The sequence below is a fragment of the Limanda limanda genome, chromosome 12 (assembly GCF_963576545.1).
Source record: "Limanda limanda chromosome 12, fLimLim1.1, whole genome shotgun sequence".
Classification (NCBI taxonomy): domain Eukaryota; kingdom Metazoa; phylum Chordata; class Actinopteri; order Pleuronectiformes; family Pleuronectidae; genus Limanda; species Limanda limanda.
In genome coordinates this window covers 3,968,009-3,990,363 of record NC_083647.1, presented here as the reverse complement: position 1 = coordinate 3,990,363, position 22,355 = coordinate 3,968,009, and the positions used below count along the sequence as shown (strand labels likewise).

The 22,355-nt window shown below is 41.2% G+C and overlaps 1 protein-coding gene across 1 annotated transcript in view; it reads right to left on the bottom strand.

Annotated features, from left to right (window-relative positions):
* The window catches only part of LOC133016090 (apoptosis-stimulating of p53 protein 1-like), a 50,440-nt gene that overhangs the window by 12,635 nt on the left and 15,450 nt on the right, over positions 1–22,355 (bottom strand). Inside the window, exons 3-11 of the mRNA XM_061083406.1 lie at positions 21,933–22,040; positions 18,983–19,044; positions 7,952–8,047; positions 5,834–5,890; positions 5,418–5,538; positions 5,018–5,097; positions 4,476–4,640; positions 4,239–4,379; positions 3,925–4,120 (exon numbers count right to left, since the gene is read on the bottom strand). Of these exons, the coding sequence (XP_060939389.1) occupies positions 3,925–4,120; positions 4,239–4,379; positions 4,476–4,640; positions 5,018–5,097; positions 5,418–5,538; positions 5,834–5,890; positions 7,952–8,047; positions 18,983–19,044; positions 21,933–22,040 (1,026 nt within the window). The remainder of the gene's footprint in view (positions 1–3,924; positions 4,121–4,238; positions 4,380–4,475; positions 4,641–5,017; positions 5,098–5,417; positions 5,539–5,833; positions 5,891–7,951; positions 8,048–18,982; positions 19,045–21,932; positions 22,041–22,355) is intronic.

The following is a 22,355-nucleotide window of genomic DNA, read 5'->3' as shown; positions in this document are numbered from 1 at the left end:
CTTTGTGGAAACCTGGCCATCTGCCTGGGAGCTTAGATGTTGTCACTGCCTAAGAGGAAACAGTACAGTGTACAGTTTACTTGAAAAATAACTAATCAATTTCTCTCATTAGGATAGACGTAAAAGTTCGATATTTTGGGAAATTGCAAGTGTTGGAAAAAAACACTCTAATATTTTGTTAGCCAACAGCTGGTTAGCTTAGCATTATTGCTGCCTTCAAAGTGGGTTGTGTTTACATGAAGAGTTCATATAATGCCCCCCATTTGTGATACTGTGCGGACATACACCAAGGCAATTTCCTGTATGTGCAACATACCTGGCAAATAAAAGAATTCTGATTCTGAATTCTGATTCTGACATTATCACAAATGGCAACAGGCCATGGAAATAATTTTTGGGGGATTACCAGAGAATATATTCTAATTACTCCCCATGATCTCAGATACCTTTGCATTTCCTGCATTACAACTGCCAGCTGGCTAAACTGTTGCCTCTGTTTATTCTAGACACCAACAGTAATGTTAATATTAGCCTCCATGTTGCTATTGCCTAGCCACAGTCTTCTTAACATTTAAGACTTGAATGCAAAGCACACTGTGCAAACGATCTCCTGCACAGCAACCAAAAGCTCACACGTTCTATATGATGGCGAGAAAATACTGGATGAAGCGGTATTGAGCTCAAGAAGTAGCCTAATGAAACAGAATCTTTTTTATCAGCACCTCAAGAGCATATTAACAAGACAAGACTATGGGAAGTCACCACCCAGCCAAGAGATAGATAAGCTTATTAGCCGTAAACTTTAAACTCAAATTAAACAAACTAGATAATGAATTAGCTTTAGAGGTGACGGTAAGTGGATATAGTTACTTTTGGACAGAGCCAGACTAGTTCCTTTGTTTGAGATAAGCTAAATTGCTGATAGCTGTAGTGACGCTTTTAACAAACAGACACGAGAATGGTATCAGTCTACTTGTGTTAGGACAATAAATAAGCATATTTCCTTAAATGTCTAACTACTTAACATTCAGCGTTTAATTAATTCGACATGTTTTATAATATCCTTTAATTTACATCTACCTATATCCAGAAATCATTGATTGGAAAAGTCTTTCTTTGTATTCTTTGTAACAGAAGCATGAGAAGCATTGAAGCCAATTGGTCATTACCCCAGACATATAAATATATACAACCTAAAATGTCAGAAACCACTTTTGACATGTGCTTTCACTTTTTAGTGGGAGGGGTGGTTTATGACCTAAACAGCAGCCAGTCACCAGGGGGCAATCCAGATGCTTTGGCTTCAGTTTTAGGGTGTTGCCACGTCAATCCTCTTTATATAAAGCCTATGTTCATTAAAAAGACATGCAAGACTCTAAAAGTTGTTTTGGAATATCTGGTATGTGGATCATGTCAATACTTTCATTGAATGCATTGAATTATTGCTGTGATGATTTTTGTTTGAACATTATGGACTGCTTGTACAGTATTAACATTCATTAATTAGTAACATTTGTTACTAATGAACAAAGATTTAAAGGGATAGTTCACCCGAAAATGAAAAATCACTCATTATCTATTTACAACTATGCTGATGGAGGGGTGGGTGAAGTTTTTGAGTCCACAAAACACTTCAGTTTCAGGGGTAAGCAGTGTTTCAGCCAAATCCAATACAATTGAAGTAAATGGTGGCCGATTCTTCAAATGTAAAGATTAGGGTTAATACTGCTCCTGTGGTTTCATCCAAGTGTCCGCAAGCCCCGGCATTCAAATTCGACTCGAAACGGCATCATTTACACCATGTTTTTATTTATTATATTTTTTTACGTTAGTGAATCTGTCACCATTTACTTTAATTGTATTGGATTTGTAGTAGATCATGAGTACATTTTTATCTTTGGGTGAACTATCCCTTTAATATCTGATGATTGCAACAACAGCTGCCAGATGCTCCTCTAGAAATCTCAAACACACATACACACACATTATTATATATACCACATTATATATAATGTACCTCAGACTTCCTTTAATTCATCTGCTGTGCCTGCCTACCCAGAAGACTGTTGACATAAGCTACAACAATGTATTTTCCACATTATATAAGCAGGGATAACAAATAAAGCCGTGGCATTCGCTGTTGCTCATCAAGAACACAATGGGATTTGTGACCTTGATGGTTAAAGAGACTTATAAAAAAAAAAAGTTACACTAAGTGAGTAGAAATTGTATCCTTATTCAATCCAGGGTGTAATGATGTTCTACCATAAGCAACAATAGTGTCTCATTATTCTAGCATTAACCCGATTAAGCCAATAATCAGAATAATACAGTGTCATGTTAACTTCATTTTCTGATTAGCTTAACTTTAATAAGTTCATACTCGGAATAAGCAATAATTGAACTAAGACATGTGTTGTATTCCGTCCTTAGTCACACTATGTAGATGTTTATGTCTTAAACGCGTTAAAACGTCTCAATGGAATTTTCACACCGTAAGTCACCAACTGCTTGATTGCACATGCCCTGGGTGTAACCAAGACAGAAAAATAAAAAGGACTTGTTGCTTTTGTAAAATTTAAGAGAAAACCCCCAAAATGGTATATGGTAGCATTATTCATGGTCTATCTTTTAAAACTGGTAGAATACAGTGGGATGTAACAAAGTGAGTAGAAATCAGGAACATATATGATGAATGGAATATTCTATTCCCAAATAATGTATTCACCATAATCCAAACGATGTTGTCTTCTGAAGAAGATCAGTAGATGGAATATTGCTTTCCATGTAACAATACTCAATTTATGTGTGAATGTGAATATGATTACTGACTAAGAAAATAATTTCATCATTCTATTTTGATACCTTTGGGCAGATTGTTTCAGACTTTGTAAGTAAACTGAAGGTGATGAATTCACTGTATTGAACCATCTAAAATCTAACATAGAATAATTGAACATGAGTCTCAGTCCAGACTGTGGTTTGCCCTCAGTATATTGTCTTATGCTGTCCTTTCTAACCCCGAGCAGCTGCTGGATATCAGATGTCCTGTCGGTGTCCTCATACACATGACCCTTACATTCTGAGGTCATTTTCTGTAGCTGACTCAATTATGTTCTCTCTCTAAACCATCTGTTCTGTATAGTTAGACATGACACAACCTGTATGGTTTCAATGCCACCTTCGATGTTTCAGGGTCATTAAAACATATAAATATATATACTATGTAGATGCATTGAGATAATATATATTATGATTTGGCTCTATACAAATTCCATTGAATTGAATTCAACTTGTGAAATCACAGACTGGTGATGAAGGATTCTACTATTAACAAGCCCACTACACCCTGACATGTGTATGGAAGAGTGAGTAACCAGGTGCTGCTAATCTATCACTGCAGCTAGAGGTGAGTAAGTTTCTCTAGCCAATTCTACGGACTCACTGTTGTCACTGTCGCCCCCCTGAGGGGACCCAGGGACCTCCCACGTCTCTGTGGGCTCAGACAGGACGATGTCTAAATCTGACACTTTCCACTGGCTGGGGGGATTCCTGCTGCCACTCCTGTCCTTCTCTGCGCAGCCACACCCACCACCACAGTAACAACCACCAAAACACCAACAACGACATGCACAACAGGGACATGGCCACGGCGACATCATCATAATGATGCCACAGGACGGATACAGCAACAGTCACAACACCAGCCAGCCACCACCACGACATCAACAAATGACAAAACAAGTGACGTACACATCCACATTTAAGGTGACGTCAACAACAACAGATGAGGGGAAAGGAAGACAAGGAGCAAAAAGACAGGGAAAGGAAGTAGAAGGACAGTGAGTTAGAGCTTGGACAGACATATCAGACAGTGCAGCCAGAAAAACTCAAGTAAAAGACAGGAAATTATTTTGGACCAACCTGAGAGGGAACGGGTGTGGCTGAGTGGGGTGGGTTTGGGTGGAGGGTCAGCTGGCAGGTGGTAACCCGCCTCCTGTCTCCCCTCCGCTGGAACCTGGATGTAGGGGCAGACAGCTGCCACTCGACCCAAAACTCCACCAGCAGGGTGGGAAGAGGACTGAGGGGAGGACAGGCCCCCTCCATTCATACGGCTTAACTAGAGGAGTCAAGAGAAAGAATGAGACATCAACTTAGGCTGTGAGGACACATTTTGGTGTTTCTACATACTGTTTAGCCGTGAATCAAAATCCATGTTAAGCAGTAAAGTTTCGTACCTCAGCTCTCTTCTTGTGCAATCGTTCTCGCAGATCTCCGATGCGTTGATCCATCACTGTCACCTGGGTGTTCCTCTTGTTTAGCAGCTCCTTGTTCTGGGACAACTTGCTGCTCTGCTCCAGGTTATGGCGATTACGAGCCTTAAACACAGCAGACAGAAATACACAGTGCTTACATGCTCAAGTCACTGAAAACTGTTTCTAGTTAAAAGAAATGACGTGTGAAGTGTCATTTACCTGCAGCTCCTGGTAGAGTTTCCTCAGCTCCAGGGCTGCAGGGCCAGACAGGGGCGACCCTTTCTGGCCTGTGGTGGTACCATGGCCCCCCGTGGGTGCCCCATGAGGCGGTGCAGAGTGAAACTGAATGCGCCCTTTCCTCAAATCCTCCAACTGCTGAGTCAACTGGTGAAACAGTTTTACAGAGAACTTAACAACAACTCATGTGACATCCATACTAATATGTTCTCATTTGCAAACAGTGTTTTCAAACTAAATCTCTCTCCATAAAAGGGTTTTGGCTCTAAATTCAATTTAAATTCCCATCCACACTAACACACCTGAAAACACATATCATATGACCACTCACTTACACAGGGCATGCGCATGCAGATGTGAACGGGAAGGTATGCACGTGTCGGCGTACAAAGGAATTGCTCGATTACTAGCTCATCAATTATGCATGTAAGTATTTGTATCGTTGTAGAGTGCAGAATTTAACTGAATAGCAGCCATTAGAATAACCTGAATCATAGACAACTCCAAACAAGCCTCAGCATTACCTGGTCAACTCTGACCACTGCAGACTGCAGCTCCGCCTGCTTCTCCTGAAACAAGCTGCTCACGTGGTCTATCTCGGCAGCTGCAGACAGGAGAGAAGTCAGATGTATTCACAGTGAATGAGATCACTGCTGATATCTCCATTTTGTGAGAAGTGTGTATGCATCTACAGCAATATGTATAGATATTTTATTCACAGCAAATATTTTAATATATTAGTCTCTGACTACATCTGAGGGACATCATATGAACACTCAAAGAATACACACTGTATAGTGCTGTTTTGCACAAGCTCCCTTCATGTTTCAGTAGATTCATTGTCTTTTTAATATTTATAGTCATAAACTGCAGTGGCTCTAATCACAGTCATCATCCCTGTGTGTTCAGTGGGTTTAGGCTTACAGAGGTTTCCGTTGATCAGTTTACTGTAGTCCACTTGTCCCCTCATGGCTCGGATCTTTTTCAGCTTTGCTTCCTGAGTCTCTACGCGTTCCTTTAGCCGCTGCAGCTTCTCAGCTTCAGACTAAACCAGAGAGAAGAACACAAACCACCCAGGATAAAGGTTCATTTGCATTTGCATCTCATTACTGAAATATCAACAAAAAACTAAATAACAGGGTCTCCATAACTCGGATTGAATAAACAGGGCTTGTTTAGAATTTTAAGTTTGCTATATCCATTCAGTTAGCAGATGGAACTTGGCAGCCAGTATGTACAGGATGAATTACAGAGACAATTTGAATGGACATATGACCATGTGTGCTGTATTGGACCAAATTTGAATTTTTTGAGACTGATAGAAGACATAAGGATCCCACCTGTGTCTGTCCCTGGTTGGATCTGCCTCCCTGATGAAGATACCTCAGTCTCTGCTCCTGCAGGAAAAAGAGGACATGATGACTTTGGAGATTTTCATAAATTTACAGCTACATTTTCTGCTGTATAGACTTGTTGGCATTGGCACCAGACTAACTGCTATAAATATTTATTTCATCATCCCAAACCTACACCTCCTCTCTCCCTCTATTGCAGATAGTGTCTCTCACTTGAAAGTCCTGGGAACCCGTTTTCTCTCATTTTTACGATGGCCCTGTTCAGATATCAACATTTGTCTTGGGTGATCTGACCATAAACGAACCCTTTGCTTCGGCTGCACAGTGGCTCTAATGTATATAATGAGACACAGGTATATTGAAATCCATTATGCACAAAACAATCCCTAAAGGGCACTAAAAAAGCTGATAGGAGAGTGCTTTACAGCACAGATGGATAATTATCCAAGACTTGGTGCAAACATTATTCAAGAGTTTCTCCAGGCAAATAAATATTCCCCTGTACTAAAAAAGAATAGAACATAGGAATCACTGCAGACAAAACTGAGACAGAACGACCCACAAACAACCTGTAATTGAGACATCTGCAGTAAAGACCTGGAAAAGCATCTAATGGGAGGAAACATAGGCTTTCCATGAGTTCCAGACTTCAGGTGTCACTGTATTCATATTTATATCTGTTTGTTCAATCATTTTTGAGCCTCTGAAAATAGAGGGATTACATATAAAAATGGCAAATCCTTGAATTGTTAACACAGAATTTTTGTCAAACACCTTTCATTAAATCTTAAAATGTTGTACAAAATTGTGTCACTGTTGAAATGGCCTACTGTCTGTAACTTTGGAAATTATGTGGCTACTGATTTTTGTTGAAATGTAGGCATTTATGTAATAGACCTCCTCAAACATTATAAAACAGAAATCCTGCAATCCTGCAGAGAAAGAGGAGAGCAAGAGATGGGTAGATAGATGGATAGATGGAGAGGGAGATAGATAGATAAATAGAGAGAGAGAGAGGAAGAGAGATGCCATGTGTGATGCTGACTGAGGCAGTTTACACTTCTCTAGTGCTGGCACGTAGTACAGCTGACCTGACTCTCTATCTCTCTCTCTCACACACACACACACACACACACACACACACACACACACACACACACACACACACACACACACACACACACACACACACACACACACACACACACACGAACAGGGAAATGGAATGTTGGCAAGAACCCTCCCATCATTCACTGGAACCAAACACACACATTCACACACATTCACAAAAACATTCACACAAACTTTCACACACGTAACACATTACATAACTGTAGCTTGTTTCGTTACATAGACAATGCTGAAAAAAACATGTATGCAGTGTTTTTGACCTTTATAAATGGAAATCCTAAACCCACTTTGAACTATTAATGGATCAGATAATGGAAACTGCCTCCACATGGCGGATGAGAGAGGGAAACACTTGAACACTGGAAGGAAACACTGGGGGATTGCTGATAGCTGCTTTAAAAATGCTGTATATCAGCATAAAGTAGCCACAATGGGTTTTGGAAAAAACAAAATTGGACAAATCAATGTTGGTATTTTAAAGTATAGTTTCCTTTGGAAAACATTTGTTTTAGTCTAAGTGAACATGCTATCACATGAACAGAAGTTCTAAGAATCAGGTTTATGTTGGCTCACCCTGGTGACTCTTTCCTGGAGTACAATTCTACTTCAACTTCCATCTGTGGTTCCCCTGCTGACCTCACTTCCTGTAAAGTCAAAAGTCACTTCCTAACGTGGGAACTGGGGACGAGGGACCATGAGCTGCCTCTCTCTCACATACACACCAAGGTGAATGGTTTTCTATTGCATCAAATGGATTTGTTTTTTTCTCTCCAGTCCTTAAACTCTGACCTGGATTACATGTTCTGTTTCAAAGGAAGTTGTATGAGCCATGATCCACACACACATACACACACACACACACACACACACACACACATTCCTCCGAGGCCCCAGCTCCTGTGACTGACCTTTTCAGGCAGACTCTAACGTAGATAACCTTACAGTTCCTGACAGGTAATAGATTTAAGTTACCTTGGCGACCAACATCTGTTGCTGAGCCTCTATCTGTTGCTGTTGTCTTGTGGCCATTTCCTGGAGCTCAGAGAGGGTCAGCTCCACACGGGGAATCTATACACACAAGAGGACACACACAAGAGTTGCATATATTTATTCAACCTCCCCCTGTGTATTTTCATGACACATAGCTAAGCATAGGACTGACGACACAAGATAACACACAGCTGCACACACACATCACCTCACACTTTAGGTCAGTGAGCAGCCCCAGTGTTCTACAATGTTATTACCAGCAGCTGGTGGCCTTGGCAGCGTGACATATCATAGTATTGGTTCCAGGGAAAATGTCTGTATCCTTTCTGCTCGGGTCATTACAGTGCTGTGACACAGACATCAACGGCAGGGAAAAATCTAATCACTGATTATGTGTCCTGATTTTTACTGTCAGAGCCGGGCACACACCGGAACACCTTGTTAAGTGGCTGTACAGAACAAACATCTCTTTGATTACATGAAGAAATGTTTGTCCCTGTGTGTGTAAGTATGTTTTTTCTTGGGTGGGGTCATGGGGGGGGGGGGAGAAATGCCTCTAGCAGACAACAGCGGGAGGTTTCAGCCCAACTACATCCTGCTATTGTGTATGTTCACTCATGGATACACACAGACAAACAGCATCTGGTCTGCTGCCTTCATTTCCAGTAGGGCGGCAAGACAATATAAAAGTTTTCAAATTTGTGAAATTACGACATAAAGGCAATATCCTTAATTACGCTGAATGACTGCTTCAACACCAGGGGGCTCTGTACTGTATCATAATAAACCATCACAATAGACCGGGTTGATTTAAACAGGCCTGGGACCAAAGCTAAAAAAAAGTATAGTTTCTACCAAGTTAAAACATCGCTGAAACTCAAAGAAACTCCCAGTTCATTTAGTCTCACTCCAGATTTATGAATTCCACCTACAGTAGAATGGTCTGCTGACTGTGACTAAAATGAAACCCTGAGGAACCCCAAAATTAATCTGCTTTAAGTAATGTATTTCTTATCTCAGTGTGTGAAGGTTTTCAGAGACTAAAGTATGGCCAGTTTTGTAATGCTTGTTTAATGTCTCTTTCAAAAATATAATATGTGGTGTGAAAGGTTTTACTATAATAAAGTGTTGAAGCAGTCTTACTTTAGCAATGTAAACTTTTACACCAGCTACAGCTAAACATGTTGAATAGTCAAAAGAGATCTTGAGCTGAAAGATAGTTTGATTAAATGGTTTTATAATAATAATAATTCAACTGAGTTAAACATACTGAATGAAAATTGGATTGTGGCGCAAAACCATCTTCTCTACCTTGAACAAATGTCCCAGTAACTCTAAACAACCATATACTGTCAGCACTTTTAAATGGGAACTCTGCTGTACTGCAGTTAAAATCCTGATATGGTTGAACTTAATTAACTGCCTGCACTAAGCATTGCCTTAAAATAACAGTTGTACATGAAAGCTGTAGATACAGTATATCGGACTGTAGTATATTTCAAAACATCTGAAATTCAAGAATATGGCCTTGAACAAAACCACACATATTAAACTCATTATATGCCAGGGAGAAATAGTTTCAGATCTGATAAATGCAAGGGCACTGAGGCTTCCCTCAGTTTTGTTAAATGTGCAGAATACATCTTTGAACACCTCCGTGGAATATAGAGTGCCCTGACTCAGGGAGGAGCTGGTGAAAAAGTCCATTACCCTGCACATAGCCCTGGGGTCTTGGCAATTCTTAGATATGAAATCAGAAAAATGAATTAAACTCAGTGGCCATTTAATGGCTCCGGGAGTGGACGCTCCAACTCTGGCAGCATTAGCACCCTGCTAAATATCAGCGTTGGTGATTAATGACACAGATGGTCACACTGTGTTACAGACAGCATCATTGCTTTCCGGCTAACACTCAATGACATTATGCAGACACACAGTGTTCCAATGCATCATGTTTTATACGATGACATTATGCATGTTACACTTGTTTTCCCATCAGTGGTTTCACATATCATTAGCTAACTGCTGAGCTATGGGAAACTGCAGATCCTCAGATCTGTGATGTGCATTATGCTAATGTACTCTGGTCCAGTGCTGTCAACTTAAAGATACCAAGCAGGGCCCGTATAATTAGATATTTAGTGGAAATATTGCCAACGGTGTTGTAGTGGAGATAGACTTTCACAACAAAACCTCCAGGAGCATCCCCACACAAACAAAACACTTTAGTTATCCTATCCATTACACCCATCCTGCCACAATATTTCTTATATGATCAGTGTTTGTTGACCTTGTCATAAGGGTGTAGATTTAATTATATGTTTTAGCACTGGGGTCATAGTTAGAGTTGGACTGCTTCATATTCAGACACGTGATAAATATTCTGCCACCGCCAAGTATGCAAATGAAGAGGAGTAAAAAATAACATTACATTACATATTATTTAGCTGACGTGTTATCCAAAGCGATTTACAATAATATCTATATATTATTTCAGCCCAAGTTACTATAATAATAATTTTTGTAGTAAACATATCCCTGAATGAAATAATTTCTGTCAATGTTAACAGAAAAATGTTATTGTTAGAAGTTAATGGCACTGATATTATAATGTATGACTGTGGCAGTAGGTAAGGGCGCGATAAGGATTAGTCCGATGTGGCCCGACAATGATACACTAGTCTGATTTTAGATCAGCGACCTTCTAAGTACTGGAGAGTTCATGTTGCTCAAGTCACGCAAGATGTATAATACTCAAACAATAAGTTGTTAACTTGGTTATTTGGGGTCGTTTTTCTGGCCACCTTGATGAATCTTAGTCCCACATGCACACCTTTTTTACTTAGCTGAAATCAGATGACACTAAAGCTGCCTTTAGACCTGCATTACACTCTGGACAATCTCCTGTAATTGTGAGAATACAGCACGCAATGGACACAAAACCTTAAAAAAACACAAATACCATCGTCAGATGGCGGGAAGCTAGAGAAACTAACTCCACATGAACAGTGAGTAGCTTCATCGACTGTTGGTGTGTTCTTTGCTTTTTAACAAGTGAACTACACTAAAATCATCTCTTCCAAACTCTTACGTTCTATCTACCAGTCCAACCAGTTTGCTTTTTCAACTTTAAGAAAAACTAGTTTGATTTGAATTGTGAGTGTGTTGTGTTTGGGATAATGAAACTGTATTAGTAGGCTGTATGCAGTACACTTGAAACTGACTTTCAAGTGCGACACGTTCATATTGGCAAGGAAAAATCTGGAGCTGCCTATGATTAAAAAACATGCTGATGTGCATTCTGTGTATCATGTGAAGACGTAGTAAAAAAGGTGATGGTTGATTTTCTAGCACCTTCCACTCGCCTCTAACTCTCAGGAGAAAAAAATCATTGAGTCTTTCCAAATTATATTTCAAAGGAAAAAAGCTTGCAGCAACAATACAAATCTAAAAACACAAGATATTCGTTTCCCAAAAGCAATAGGTTACACTGTCTGCACTATATTGAACAATAACTTGCCGATATAATCATGGGTTAGACATCAGATTGCTTGTTAGTCCCAACAGTGAATGTAGCCCCTGTTTTTGCTCAGTTGTATCTTTGTAATCGTTTTATCAATGGCATGCATCCTACAGCTACTGAAAAGTTAACACTTCACAGGCGGTGGAATGTATTCTGCTGCTCATGCTGCTTTAAACGCTGCGCGAGCCTGCATGCTGTCGTTAACGTGCAGTTTCTGATCAGCCCCCCTGCTGTGCCGTATTTACCTGCAGGCTGTCCCATGTGATCCTGCAGGAGCGGACTTTAATTTTGCTGCATTGTCCTTCAACAGTAAATTCCTGCACCAAATCCACCTCATTCCACTCCATGCTCACCAGCCGCTCACAGACCCGGAGACCTGAGCACCTTAAAAATGCTTTCAGGGAGAGCAAATGTTGGCTTGACGGAGAAAAAAGCTGCTTTAGAGCGAGGGAAACCAGAGCGATCCTTATCACAACTTTCCCTCTCGTCCACCCAGTGATGTGCTGTGATTTATGACACTCACCCCTCTCTCCCTCTCTCTCTCGCTCTCTCTCTCTCTCTCTCATGCTCGTCGCACACTCCCTCCCTCCCCCTCTTTCTCGCTCTCTCATCCACTCTCTTTCAGTTATTGGTGTGTTGTCTGTGACGTGTGAACAGAGTGGAAAACCCACTAATGTGACACCGCATTCAATTACGACAAACATGTAAACATATTCACTGGTGCAAAAAACACAGAGGGGAAGTCATTATCTCCATCCATGTTACTATAGAGTACATCCCTCGTTTTCTCCATCCCTTTTATCTTTCTATGTCATCATCTTTTCTATCCCTCCTTATCATCTATTTCTGTATTTCCCTCGGTCCCTCGGTCTATTTATCTCTCCTTCTCCCCTTCTACCTCTGCACCTTTCAACATCTTCTCTCTCTCTCTACATATCTGCATTCCTTCATCTCTCTCTCTCTCTCAGTCCTTGTCTTTCCTCTGCAGCTGGCTCTTTGCTGCAGCGACATCACCTTCTCTCTCTCTCTCTCCTTCCCTCTCTCTTTCCCCCTCACACCTCCCTCTTTCTCTTTCCCCCACTTTCTCTCGGAAGGGAGATCACTGCACCACAGCGTGATGGGGCACTCAGTCAACCTCTGCCTGCTGCTCCAGATGTGTAACATGAGGACGATGAGCACGATGCAGTTGATGACAGATGATCAGCTGTGGCACATATTCCTGCCAGAGGTGTCCAAGTCATATTTACCTTCCTGCATACAAACAAACCAGAACACACTGGAATAACAGCTGACAACTGCTGCGTCATATTTTCCTCTTTCTCCCTTTCTGTGCCTTTTCCTTTGCAACAGACACACACACACACACACACACACACACACACACACACACACACACACACACACACACACACACACACACACACACACACACACACTCACATCGACCACATGCAAAGACACATAAACACATTCAATAATGAAAGCATAGACAACATACCATGTATAAGTAGTTAACAGCGATTCATTTTCATTAATATATAGTTGTTAACTTATATGTTTGAGTTTTCTTCAGAATTGGCTCTTTGCAGAACCCTTGAGTCTTTTACTCCACCAAAGAAAAAACTAATTATAACTACTGAAAACCCTGGCTTTAATTATCTTGGGGAAAGTTAGCAAAGGACAAAATTTTTTGATAGAAACAGTAGAAATTAAATATTATATTTCAATATTTAGATGCAGTCTTGCCTGTTCATTCACTTTAGCTAATGGCTAAACAAAACACTTAGCTGAGCTGAACACAGAAAGTGTGTAACGCTGTGTGATATTTGAGCTCAGTGTTTCCATCCTGGGTGGTTTTCACTCCATTTAAACTGCTTTTATTTGACTGTGTGGGCGAACATGCCTCTGGGCTGCTTGCAGTACTTTGAGCTACTTCTTCTTTGGTGGTTTCAGCCCTTTCTCACCTGCAACTGGTACAGAAACTGACAGTGCCACAAATTCAAAAGCAGGAGAACAGCAAAAAGAAGAGATTGATAAGACACAAGAGGCATACAACTTAGGGCTGATGAAAGCCAAAATTTCATTTCATTTCAGGTCATTAGCCTGAAAGTCGTAGCAAATGAAAAGGCCTCATATAAACTTGCATCTCCTCAAATATCTAAAGAAACCTCCTGTATTGTTGTCCAAAGGTCTTTTTCAACACTGATCAGGATTTAGGCTTTGCTATAACTACAGTATACAGCCTACTAAAAGCAGGAGTTATGATAACTCTAAGGTCATAATGTGGCCAATGATTCAAACAACGTCTACATGTACTATCATTTTGAAATAGTTTCACAGTTCTTTCCCTATAGTGATAAATTGTAAAATCAAGGTGTTTATTCATTGTCTGTTAACATTCATGCTTATTATGTTACATATTGGTTGTGTAAAAAACCCTGGATCTACCATTAATGACGCCTTCACACCACAGCTGGTATCTCATTAGACTACCAACCTCGCCTTCGCAATCCCACTTCCTCACAGTCTGGATTTTGAATGTACATATTTTCTCTTGAACATTGATAATCCTTTGACCTTTCTTTGATTATTTGATCATTATTTTTATCTTGCAATGCTGCAGAAGACGAAGGAGACTCGCAGCCATTTGGAAATGGTTCATGAAGTCACAGGAAACTCAATTTCCACAGTTTCTTCATTCAGAGGGCAGGACATGTTTCTGGATTTACAGTCTATATTATTTATGCAGGATTTTGTGGAGGCATGTTATGTGGCACAGGAAGTCGAGCCGGCCGCACTAAATGGTTTTGTATTTATATAGCGCTTTTCTAGTCTTTTATGACCACTCAAAGCGCTTTACAGTACAGTTCTACATTCACCCATTCACACACACATTCATACACTGCATCTATTAGCAGTACGTTGTTGTTCTATGAGGGGCAATTCGGGGTTCAGCATCTTGCCGAAGGACACTTTGGCATTCAGATGGAGAAGACTCGGGATCGAACTGCCGACCTTCAGGTTGGAGGACGACCGCTCTAACCCTCAGCCACAGCCGCCCTTTAAAGGATCATTATAGGTTTGCTCCCTTGCTCCTGCAGTCTGCAAACTATTGTGTCCGTATTGATGACAAGTGCTGTATGAAAGGTGACCAGTCAGGTAAAGTGGTTTGAAATATACAATTCTCCATTTGTTGGTTTCACTAAATTCAATACAATTTACTGAAAGTGCGTAACTGTTAAAGGCAACATTTTGTTCTTAATCTTTACAACTATCTCATGGGGCTGCTGTTCACTGGTCTTTGCTGCAGTTTCACCTATGATGAGATCACAGCTATAATCTGAAGCACATGGGAATATTTCTCCTTTTCAGCTAGGGAGTATTAAGTTTCCCAACAGTGCATATGTTCTAGTAGAGTTAGGCACACACACACACACACACACACACACACACAGACACACAGACACACGCGCGCGCACACACACACACACACACACACACACACACACACAGACACACCTTGTTCTGATCATAGGTCACCCTTGCAATGAAACCCATCCCCTTCCCATCTGCTGTACTCCTCCAGTAAAAATATTCATCCTAATCTAGAATAACAGCCCTCAGACATTCCTGCAGCCCAAGCAGAACAGAGGGGGAAGACGCTGTTATCAGAACCACTGCAGCGACTAACATTCACACAGCAGGGTGGCCCATCCTGTGACTAAAAGGTCACGTCTCTGAACCGCACCACAGACAGCTTCTCCATCACTTTGAATGTGTCCTGACTTATCCCTCATACAACCCAGATGTCACAGGAAGCCTCTGATGAAAATGTAAGACACACCTTTAATAGTAACAAGCTCTAAGACAAACCTTTATCAATCCATCACCAGTTCACATTGAGCAGTTCAAGTCTGCCGACGTCCCTGAACCCAGACAATCTCATAACTTACCGATGATTTACTAGTGATGACATACAGGGAAAATATAAATCTTAATCTACATCAACACAACCCCTGATATTTGTGCTGTCAAGAGCAGACAAACACACACAGACACACCTGACTTCTTAATATATCCCTTAGCAGTGCTAACACACAGCTGGATGGGGTCGAGTTACTCACAGTCGGATCAACACACCGAATCGTGTGTGTGTGTGTGCGTGCGTGTGTTAACTGAAAGTGTGTGACTGTCGCCATGTGGTCGTAGTGAGGTCAGAGGTGAGGGTTGTAGAAGGCTGTGACGGGGAGGAGCTTACTGCAGAACACCGGCGTCCAATATTATTGGACAAGCAACATATATCTGTAGGTCGCCGCTGATATTGTGTCACAGTGCTCTGTCAATTTGTTTAATGAAATTACAGTGAACAGAAGCTGTTTTCAGACATGAACTCTGGACAATGTGCAGACTTTGTGTGGAGCTTGCCTTGAACATATTTAGAACGGAGCAGGAGATTCTTCGGTCAGACACGTTCATAACAACAGAAAACTCTTTCGTAAAGTTCAGGCAATGGGTAGACAGTTAGCCTGCATCATATAACAACTCTTGACTCTCATTTTCTTTCCAAGTTGACATCTTCTTCTGTGTCTTACAAGTATAGCTAATCTTTTTCCTCACGGGCTAGAAGGCTAGACGTAGCCAGGACTAATAATTCTCTTTGGTCTGGCAGAGTAGTACCATGTGGGTGGGTGTGACTGAGCGTTAGAGCGGTTGTCCTCCAACCAGAAGGTCGGCAGTTCAATCACAGTCTTCCCCATCTGCATGCTAAAGTGTCCTTGGGCAAGATGCTGAACCCTGAATTGCCCCTGGTAGGAAAAAAAAGTGCTGCTAATAGATGCACTGGACTGTGAATGAGTGAATGTACTGTTAAGCGCTTTGAGTGGCCATCAAGACTAGAAAAGCTCTATATAAATACAGAGCATTTATTATTTCCATGCTGAACTACGGCGGTGATTGTAAGAAAACCCTCATCAAATCTGATATTAAGACAATTTAAAACTTTTAAGGCTTAAGACTGTGTAGGAGCTGCAGCCAACCTGAGAGCAACCTCCAACCTGCAACCTAAACACGGAAAATAGCCGAATTGGATGAAGATATGGATTTAGCGATCACACTGTTGACTTTTACTTTTTCTGTTGTTATTGTGTTTACAGGGAATTGGAGTTTCTTTTTATTTTTAAGTGGCTTCCCTCCCCGCTTCCAGCACTATTTTGCAGGGGCATTATCACTGCCTCCTGGACTTAGTGCCGCCCAAGATGATTGTGTTTGGTTAAAGAAATACAAACAAACCAGATTGTTTTCCCAATTGGGTAACTTTTGCAAGACTATCAGGACATCAATCTGTGAAATGGAGCAGCATCTGGTGTGTGTTTGTGTGTATGAGTGAGAAACTAAGTGAGCTTTTGGTTATGATTATAAAGACGTAGAAGTCACACCCTGACTTGGATCCACATCTCTAAGTACGGCTGGTAAACACACACACACACACACACACACACACACACACACACACACACACACACACACACACACACACACACACACACACACACACACACACACACACACACACACACACACACACACACACACACACACACTCTCTCTATAGTTGTGAGGATAGTCATTGACATAATGCATACCCCAACCTTAACCATCACAACTCAATGCCTACCCCCAACTAGCCAAGTCTTAACCCTAAAAAAAGGCTGGTCAGGCATCAAAATGTCCTCACAATGATGGTATTAAACCATCAAATTGGCCCTCATAACTACAGGTATACATGCACACGCACACACACACACACACACACACAACCTTACAATAACGTAAAACCCAAACACACGGCCAAAAGAAACCACACCCTGCCACACACTGACATAAACGCTGACTAGGCTCTGATTTTGTGACACCCACCCGACACACACACAATTCAAAGGCACCTTTACATTTCCTCCTACTTCCACATTTTCCCGTCTTCTATCATGTATGATGAGCTGAATTGCAAAGGTGGCAACAAGTGTAAGGTGGGTAGAAAGTGGGAGGCGAAAACACACACACACACACACAGATACACATTTTGAGAACTCACCCCCGTGCTCGTGTGTCTTTGCTGCTGCTTTAAACCAAAGGAGGAGGACAAAAGTCAGACAGAGACTCGAAGACGACAGTGAAGGAGTGAGGGAGGTGAGAGGAGGAGGAGTTGTTTGGCGAACTAAAAATCCTCTTAGCCCGGTTATGTCATGGGACCAAGCTAATCCCACCTTCACTGACTGACCAACACATACCACACACACACACACACACACACACGTACACACACACACTCACACACACATGCACAGCGGCTGACTAACCAGCAGACTGACCAACACAGTAACACACATCCAAACATGGCTGGTGACTCGCTAACCAAGGCCTAACCCACATATACAAAGCTAAGGTGTAGCCTGTGTAAAACACAATGGCCAAGGTGGTCGAAAATAGTAGTTAGAGACAAATAAAAAGCTGCTAGCATGAGGTCAGAGGCTCTTTTAACTACATGACTCATTATTTTGTACAGGGAACAGGATAAAGCAAGCTAGCAAAACAAAACAGTTAGCTACCAGATATACAGTAAGGTATTAGTATTTTGATGAAAAGCCAATTCCTAATATATATAGTATATGATAGATACTATATATGTGCTTCAACATTTATGCTGTGTTTGTGTATGTGTGTTTGTGTGTGCATGTGTTTTGTGTGTGTTTTCACATGTTCACATGGTTCTCACTGGAGAACTATAATCATCACTGTCACTAATCCGTGGGCTAATCCGCTAGACTACACACGTACACACACACACACACACACACACACACACACGTACACGCAAACACGTACACACACACACACACAGCATTGTACCAGACTCTTGTGAAAACTTGCACATTTGCGCACAAACTATTTTCTTTTCAATGTTTCATCGGTGTTCATCAAGAAAATATAATTAAACAAACATGGTTCATTAGATTGAACTTAATTGGATGCCTCTTTGTTGAGCAGTCTGTAAACTTTTAATTTGAAAGTACTATAACGCAACAGGGAAATTACAGATAAAGGGAATAACATGTGCCTCTTGTATTGGCCTTTAGCTTCAACTTCACATCTCAAGGAATGGAACATTACGGGAGTCTGAATGTACTCTCTCATATAAAAAAATTACAATTTGCACATTTATATATGTATACACTATTACACACATTGCCTATTACATTTACTCTACTTTACGCTGAGTGAGTTATATACTGTATTTTCAAGCAAAGGCATTGCCCGTAGATGCCGAAATTGCTCAAGACAAACCAAAGCCCTACAGTGCAAAAGGCCTATATATGCACAATGCACAATAGGCCCAGGGTGTTGAGGTTGAGCTAATTGGAAATGCAAAACACGACATGTCCTGCACCTTCAGCCAAGCTCCAGTCTATGTGTGAGTGTGTGTGTCCACCTACCCTGTCATTAGCGCTCTCTGTTGCTTCTGAGGTCCAGCTTTTCTCCGGAGGCTGCTGACTTCCTGCATATAAGAAGAACAATGAAAAGAAATCTTAGCAGATTAGCTGACCCAAGCCTTGTGTATTGGATGGAGAGGGAGAGAGAGAGAGAGAGAGAGAGAGAGAGAGAGAGAGAGAGAGAGAGAGAGAGAGAGAGAGAGAGAGAGAGAGAGAGAGCGAGAGAGAGAGAGAGAGAGAGAGAGCGAGAGAGAGAGAGACAGAGAGAAAGGGTTCTTGGCCTCAATTAACTATTCGTTACTATTCGAGTGCGTGCTTTATCACAAAGATAAAAGGACAGTGACATCTCAGGGTGTAAAAATGTGCTTTTCTTCTACTCTTGGCTGCTTTAAATCATAATTCCATCATGTCATCTAAACTCATAATGTATTATAATGACCTTGGGGGGATTTATTTCATGTATGTGCATATTTCTTTATTTCTTTCCACCATGCTCCAATTTTAGAATTCAATGTATGCTGTTGTTGAAAGTGAAAGTAATGAGGTTTGTGTCCTCGTTCGCACTGTCCTTGTTTAAATTCAAGCTTTCCAATTCCGGATACTAAGGATGTAGATGCTTTAGTTGGCAGTCTGCCTTCTTTGACAGCACAGACATACAGAGGACAGGCCCTTGCATTACAGTGAGATTGATTTTGCACAGGCTGTATGCCTGCTGGTTTGCTTACAACATCAAAAACATTATTTATTTGATTTTTGAAAATTCTAAAATTGGGATAAAAAATGTCAGTATAAAAAATATACTCTGAATACAAACAAAAGCTGGGAATCCTCCCTTTCTCTCATCTGTAGCTCGGTCTTCTTCTGAGGGTTTGTAATCTATAAGTAGCTTCATTTGTTCTAATGCTTTACCAAGACCAGACAGGTTCAATCTGGGCTAATCCCACACAGCTCCAAGCTTCACCTCTAGTCAGTAGAGCACTTCAACAGTACTTTATATTCACTGGAGCAATTTCAATTGTATCTTATTCAATATATCTTATAATCAACACAGCACTTACAATTATATTTTCAATTAATTCACTCCAGGACAGTTTAAATTGCTGCTTAAAATCACTTATGACCAGTTGATCACTTCCGTTCCATCCCAATGAGAACAGTTTGCTCCCTGCTACAGGGCTGATTATTTGAGGAGGAGCAGGCCAAGCTTCTAAGAGGAACGTGGCGTCCTTGTGTGGGAGGTGTAAACTCGCCACAGGCACCTTCAATGAGCCGCAGAGGGCAGATGATGCTAAATTAGCCTGGCAGGAAGTACTACATTAGGGTAATGTTCGGTGGTAAGAGAGCCACTGGCTAAAGTTTTTAAGATGCTGGTTTATTAAATCAGGTGAGGAGCCAAACACAAGTTGGCAGCAAACTAAAAGGACAGTATAGTTGTGTCTCAATTCAGGGGTTGCATTCAAGATGGATTGCACCACAGCGGCGCGACATGGCTGTCCTATTTTAAGGGCTCTGTCAAACACTTTCTTCTATCCCCGAGAAACAAAGCCTCCAACATGTTTCTCGAACAAACCTAACCTAGGATTATTTAGCTTTGGTGACCAACCGTCTTTTCAAAGAAGTAATGGCGCTGGCATGGAACGAGACATCCAATACTTCAATATCACGCTTTAACTAAAAAACAGCTGTTAAAAAACCAAAGGGAGTTAAAACTTTCTTGTTGTGTCCAACTTCAGCTCTGTTGCTAGGCAATGGCAATAAGGGCGGTACAGGCTGTTGATGCTAATCACTGAAATCCTCTCTGGTTCTGCCTTCAAGGTCTACGTGGCAAATGAAGAGGGTGGTCTTCATGGGCTGGTTAGACCACATCCTTCAAAGGTTGCAGCCCCTGAATTGAGACACAGTTTAACTCTGCTGGAGGCTACCAACCTGTCAGTCCAAAATTAAAGTTGTTCACATCAAAGCCACATCTGGGTTAAATATTGGTGCTGGAAACAGTGGGACAGAGAGGAAAACAGGCCCCTCTCTTCACAGCAGGTGGACAAATAACCTGCTCCCTTTTTTTTCATCTTACTCTTGATCTTAGCTCCATTACCAAGCTGCTGGCACCACAAACTCTGACTGGGACAGAAAAAAACACGCTAAAACCTATATATTGTTGACAAAATATTGAATGGGAATGAGAACATGGGTGAAATAATGAAACCATTAATAAAGGTTTAGATACTGCTACTATAAAATGATAAATGGGCTCTATGACTCAGCCAAGTTGAAAAAAGTGTTCAATTCATTATTCAGAATACACTTCACTGTTCACAAGCATATATTATTAATGAGATTCTAATGAATGATAATGACGTTTTCAATGAACAAGGGGGAACAGGAGATACACCAGCAAATGGTGAGGTCGTCCTTTGCCTGTGGGGAGGTGACCCTGACACAAAAACACACCAGTGCTACAGTCCAGTACAATAGGAGCCCTGCCACCATGTGCCATGGGTGCTAACACACACACATACATAGAGTATTACACATCCAATTATTCCCTTCCTCTTTGCCGAAAATGTTTACATACATGAGGTGTATCTCCAAGCTATTCAAAATCATGTGACATATCTGCAACAGACCAAACATCATGTCTGTGTCTCTGCCCCCTCCCCCACATCACTCCTGGTTTTCCCCCTCTACATTATGTAACTTCTAATCATCTTATCTGGCTAATTACTGACCGAGCCCCTGACCGAGCCTCTAAACCCACACACACACGCACGCACACACACACACACACCTGCACTCGCTTTCTCTCATGTGAATTTAGCTGATTACCAAAAAAAAAACAGAAATCTGTCAGAAAGTTGTGGCGAATCAGCAGATAGACCATGTTTGGATGGACTCAACGTGTGTCTTTGTGTGTGTATGTGTGAGTGTGTGCGCGCGTGCGTGAATGTGCGTATACCTTGTGCCCAGGCGGGGCAGTGTCGGAGGTAGAAGCTGACCTCAGGCCTCCTGGCCCCCCACTGCTGAAGGAGATCCAGCAATAATAACTCCTGAGGGAGGACTCGCTCTGAGGAGAGAAATACAACTTTGTTTTAACTTCAAGCTTCTGCTTTTATCACTTTTACTATGAATCACCCTGCACCATGCACTATTTCACCAGGTTTTACTATATATACTGTATATACCTTTATGACTTATTTATAACTTACTTTTTAATATTAAAACATTTTGGAGATGCACAGCAGATTTCCTTATTCAGTTTACTATGACAATAAAGGCATTCTATTCTGCAAAGTTTCCAAAGATGTCAGACAACCAGAAAGAGATATAGACATTAAGTGGAGCCGGACAAACTGTTCAAACTTGAGTTTGCATATTTCTA